General features: G+C 46.3%; 1 protein-coding gene across 1 annotated transcript in view; it reads right to left on the bottom strand.

Annotated features, from left to right (window-relative positions):
* The window catches only part of PRR16 (proline rich 16), a 310914-nt gene extending 309288 nt beyond the window's left edge, over positions 1-1626 (bottom strand). The window contains exon 1 of the mRNA XM_027874976.1: positions 1303-1626. Coding sequence (XP_027730777.1) covers positions 1303-1461 — 159 coding nt within the window. The 5' untranslated portion in view covers positions 1462-1626. The remainder of the gene's footprint in view (positions 1-1302) is intronic.
* Between the last annotated feature and the right edge of the window lie 1788 nt (positions 1627-3414).

Here is a 3414-nt window from a genome sequence, read left to right as displayed (position 1 = left end):
TGTGTGTGTGTGTGTGTGTGTGTGTGTGTGTGTGTGTGTGTGTGTGTATTTGTTGGGGTGAGGGGTAACATTTAGAGGCCGAATGCCAAAATCAGTCACAAATTTCACCTCTTTGGTCCCCCAATAGGAATAAATATCAGAGATAACCCTCATTTAGTAGCTTACTCCCACCGCCGCCACCTTTTTAAGTTATCATTTTAGCTCTCAGCTAACCCTATGATCAGAATCCTCTCTCTGAGAAGGAAACCGGGGGCGCCAATTAGGAAGCAGTATAGCGGCAGCAGTATAGCCATGCCAGCTCTCTGCTCTGCTCCAAACCAAGCCAAACCAAGCCCCGCTAGCGGAGGCGGTCACCCGGTACCGCCCCGCCCAGCTCCTCTGTAACTCTGCACACTCCTCCATCTCCGAGCTGTGATGAGTTCGGCTGTCTCAGACCTGAAGACATTCTTCTTGCCTTCCCGAAAAGATCAAATAAAGCCACCGAGAACGGGCAATAGAAATATTCACCAGTGCTACCCCACTCCAAGAAGAGAGTCACCAAGTTTCAAGAACCTTGCGTAAACACGCGCGCACACACACACACACACACACACACACACACACACACACACACACTTCTGGTATCCCAGCATGAATGTAAAGAATCGACCGAGAAAGAGAGAGAGGGCAGCGGGGAGAGTAGGGGGAGGGGGGTGGAGGAGGAGGATGCTTCAAGAACTGACCGAGACCCTTTTCAAATCTAGAGGGTTGGAATTCCTCTGTCCCAACCACTGCCTCCCTTCTTATGGCCGAGGCTTCACCAGATCAGGGAAGATGAGCTGTCCCTCGTCCGACTCAGTCAACCCTAGCCAAAAGAGCCTAATCCGCGTGTCCAGAAGCAGCTCATCCTCCAGCACTGACCGAGCGGACTTTCCAAATTAAAAAAGGTATCTGAGGAGTATCTGAGGACTGAGGAAGCGGAAGGAAAAGGAACACCATAAACCCTCTCCAGTCCCTCTGATTATTTCTTTTCCAAGGCTAACCTAATCCCCTCCACCCACTCCTCTCCACATACAAGCACTCGCACACCTTCATCCACCGGTGCATAGAAACACTAGTTGATTTCTTCACGATTAAAAAAAAAAAAAAAGTGTAACAAGTCTCCGCAGAAGGGTCTGGAGCAAGGAAAGTAAGTCTGCGGGAGGCTTCTTAGTTGTTTCCCAGGAGTTCAGAAATGTGCCAGTTCCCAATGAAATTGGGTGCCCCTCGATACCCAGAAGAACGGGAAACGCAGCACTCCCTCTACACCCTGTCGCCTCTCACCTCTTTAAGTTCCTTGGCCACGTCCTTCAGGTCCCCCAGGACTAATTCCAAATCCTCTACGATGATCTTGATCTGCTCCTTTACCTTGGTTTTGGAGGCTGCCGGTGGCCCCTCGGCTGGAGAGGAGGAGGAGGTGGTCCCCTTAGACTTGGCTGACATACTTTGGGGGCCGGGGCAGGTGGGCAGGGGAAGCAGGTCAGGACAATTGGCTGAACGGAAGCTCTGTGACCCGGTCGCTGGCTCCAGAGCCGCAGCCACCCTTCTCCACCAACATGTTTGGCTCTTCCTGAACAGCGGGTCTCTGCGCTTCGCTCTCTGCCAGGAGGCCGCACTGTGGTGCTGCCATCAACTCCCAGAGAAACTGCACTGAGAGCGCCCAGGCTGCAGACTGGCGAACAGCGCGCCTGCGCCTGCCTGCCCGACACAGCACTCTTACACACGCACTCCCTCTTTCCCTCACGCAGGCACACACGGGAAGAAGCACAGGGAGCCGAGGAGGGAAAGGAAGGGACAACTCATCCCTCCTGGATCCCTTTCCCAAAACAGTAGTGTGCGCTGATGTTAAGACACATGGTGCAATTTCGAATTTTTGCTCTCTCACCACTGCCATAATCTTTCTTCCTATCTTGAAGAATATATTCAAATCAATTCAATAAAGATTTATTAAGCCCCACTTTGTACTAAGTACTTATGTCTGGCCCTGAAGATTCAACGATGACAAACACCCTAGGCCGTGCCCTCAAGAAGCTTATAATCTAAGGAGGTTCACAAAAAGTTAAGATACCGATTATAATTTGATAGGGACAAAAAAGGAGATTAAAAAAAACAGATGATCTAGGAAAATTTGAAGAAAGGCCTTTCTACTGGCTAGATCAGCGACGGCTTGATGGAGCTAATGAGTCCAAAGGTACTAATGTTCCTTGAAGGAAGAGGATTTCAACAAGGTAATAAGGGGGAGTCTAGTCAGAACTCACAAGGCAGGAGAGCACAAGACATTTCTGGAAACATGTAGTAGTTTGTCTTACCTTGAATTCTAGAATATATAAATGGTTAAAGCGTGGATCCTGCATACAGTCTGTTTCTCAGGCAGGTTTGGTGATAATTGGGGAGGGCTTTAGGGCTGGGGTCATAAAGGAAGGGTGGAGTCAAAAGTTGGAGATTCTAGAATGTAAAAAGCTGGAGATTGCCTCAGCTGATGAGTCCTAACTCTGGAGCAAATAAGATCTGGTTCTGAACCTGACAAAGGCTAGCTAGATAGCTAGTAAATCAAGTTTGGTTAAAACATCACCTTCTACCCTACAAAATGCCTTCTTTTGATTCCTCTAAATTCTGGTGGCTTTTCTTGGTTGATTATTCCCATTGTATCCTGCATATAGCTTGATCATACCTAGTTATTTGGATATTTTCTCCCCTTATAGACTGTAGGCTCCTTGAGAGTAGGCACTATCTTTTGCCTTTCTTTGTATTCCCAGTTTATCACAGTGCCTGACATATAGTAGGGATTTAATAAATAAGTGTTTGGTTTTTTTTGTTTGTCTGTTTTTCACTGAACCTGATCAAGGTTCCTAGACTCTTTCAGCTTAAATCTGGACTCTTCAATGATGATCATTCTGTACTTTGTGGTAGTAATGTGACTTGGTCTTAAATTTCCATGTTAAACCCCCTCATTTAAGCCAGTAAATATGCATGGCTTAACCATTTGTTTGATGCTTCTTTGTGATTAAATTGCTGGTTGAGTCTATATAAGTTACCTATGCCAGGCTTTTGAGTCCATTCTTTGATCTCAGCCATTTCAGAATTTCCATCTGAAAACAAATCACTTTCAGTTACATGAGACACATCCAGTGGCATTTACTTGTTATCAACTATAACAGGTTAGTGAAAAAAGAAATACTTGGTTGTTCCAAAAGTATTTCTGTTGTTTTTGTTGTTATTTTTAAAATCCATATATCTTTGTTGTTCATCCTTTGTTTGAAGAGGACCAAGGACATAAGGAGGGTGATATCTTGACTTCCAAGTGAATTGGATTTAAGTAAGGCAAAGGTGTGTGAAGTCATCAGCCTCACTCTCTGCTCCAGAGTCATGGGAGTCCAGTGGCAAGACAAAAGTCAA

This window comes from Vombatus ursinus, unplaced genomic scaffold, assembly GCF_900497805.2.
Source record: "Vombatus ursinus unplaced genomic scaffold, bare-nosed wombat genome assembly UNPS02014807.1, whole genome shotgun sequence".
Classification (NCBI taxonomy): Eukaryota; Metazoa; Chordata; class Mammalia; order Diprotodontia; family Vombatidae; genus Vombatus; species Vombatus ursinus.
The sequence above is the reverse complement of the archived record's forward strand: the minus strand, read 5'-3'. Positions and strand labels throughout refer to the sequence as shown.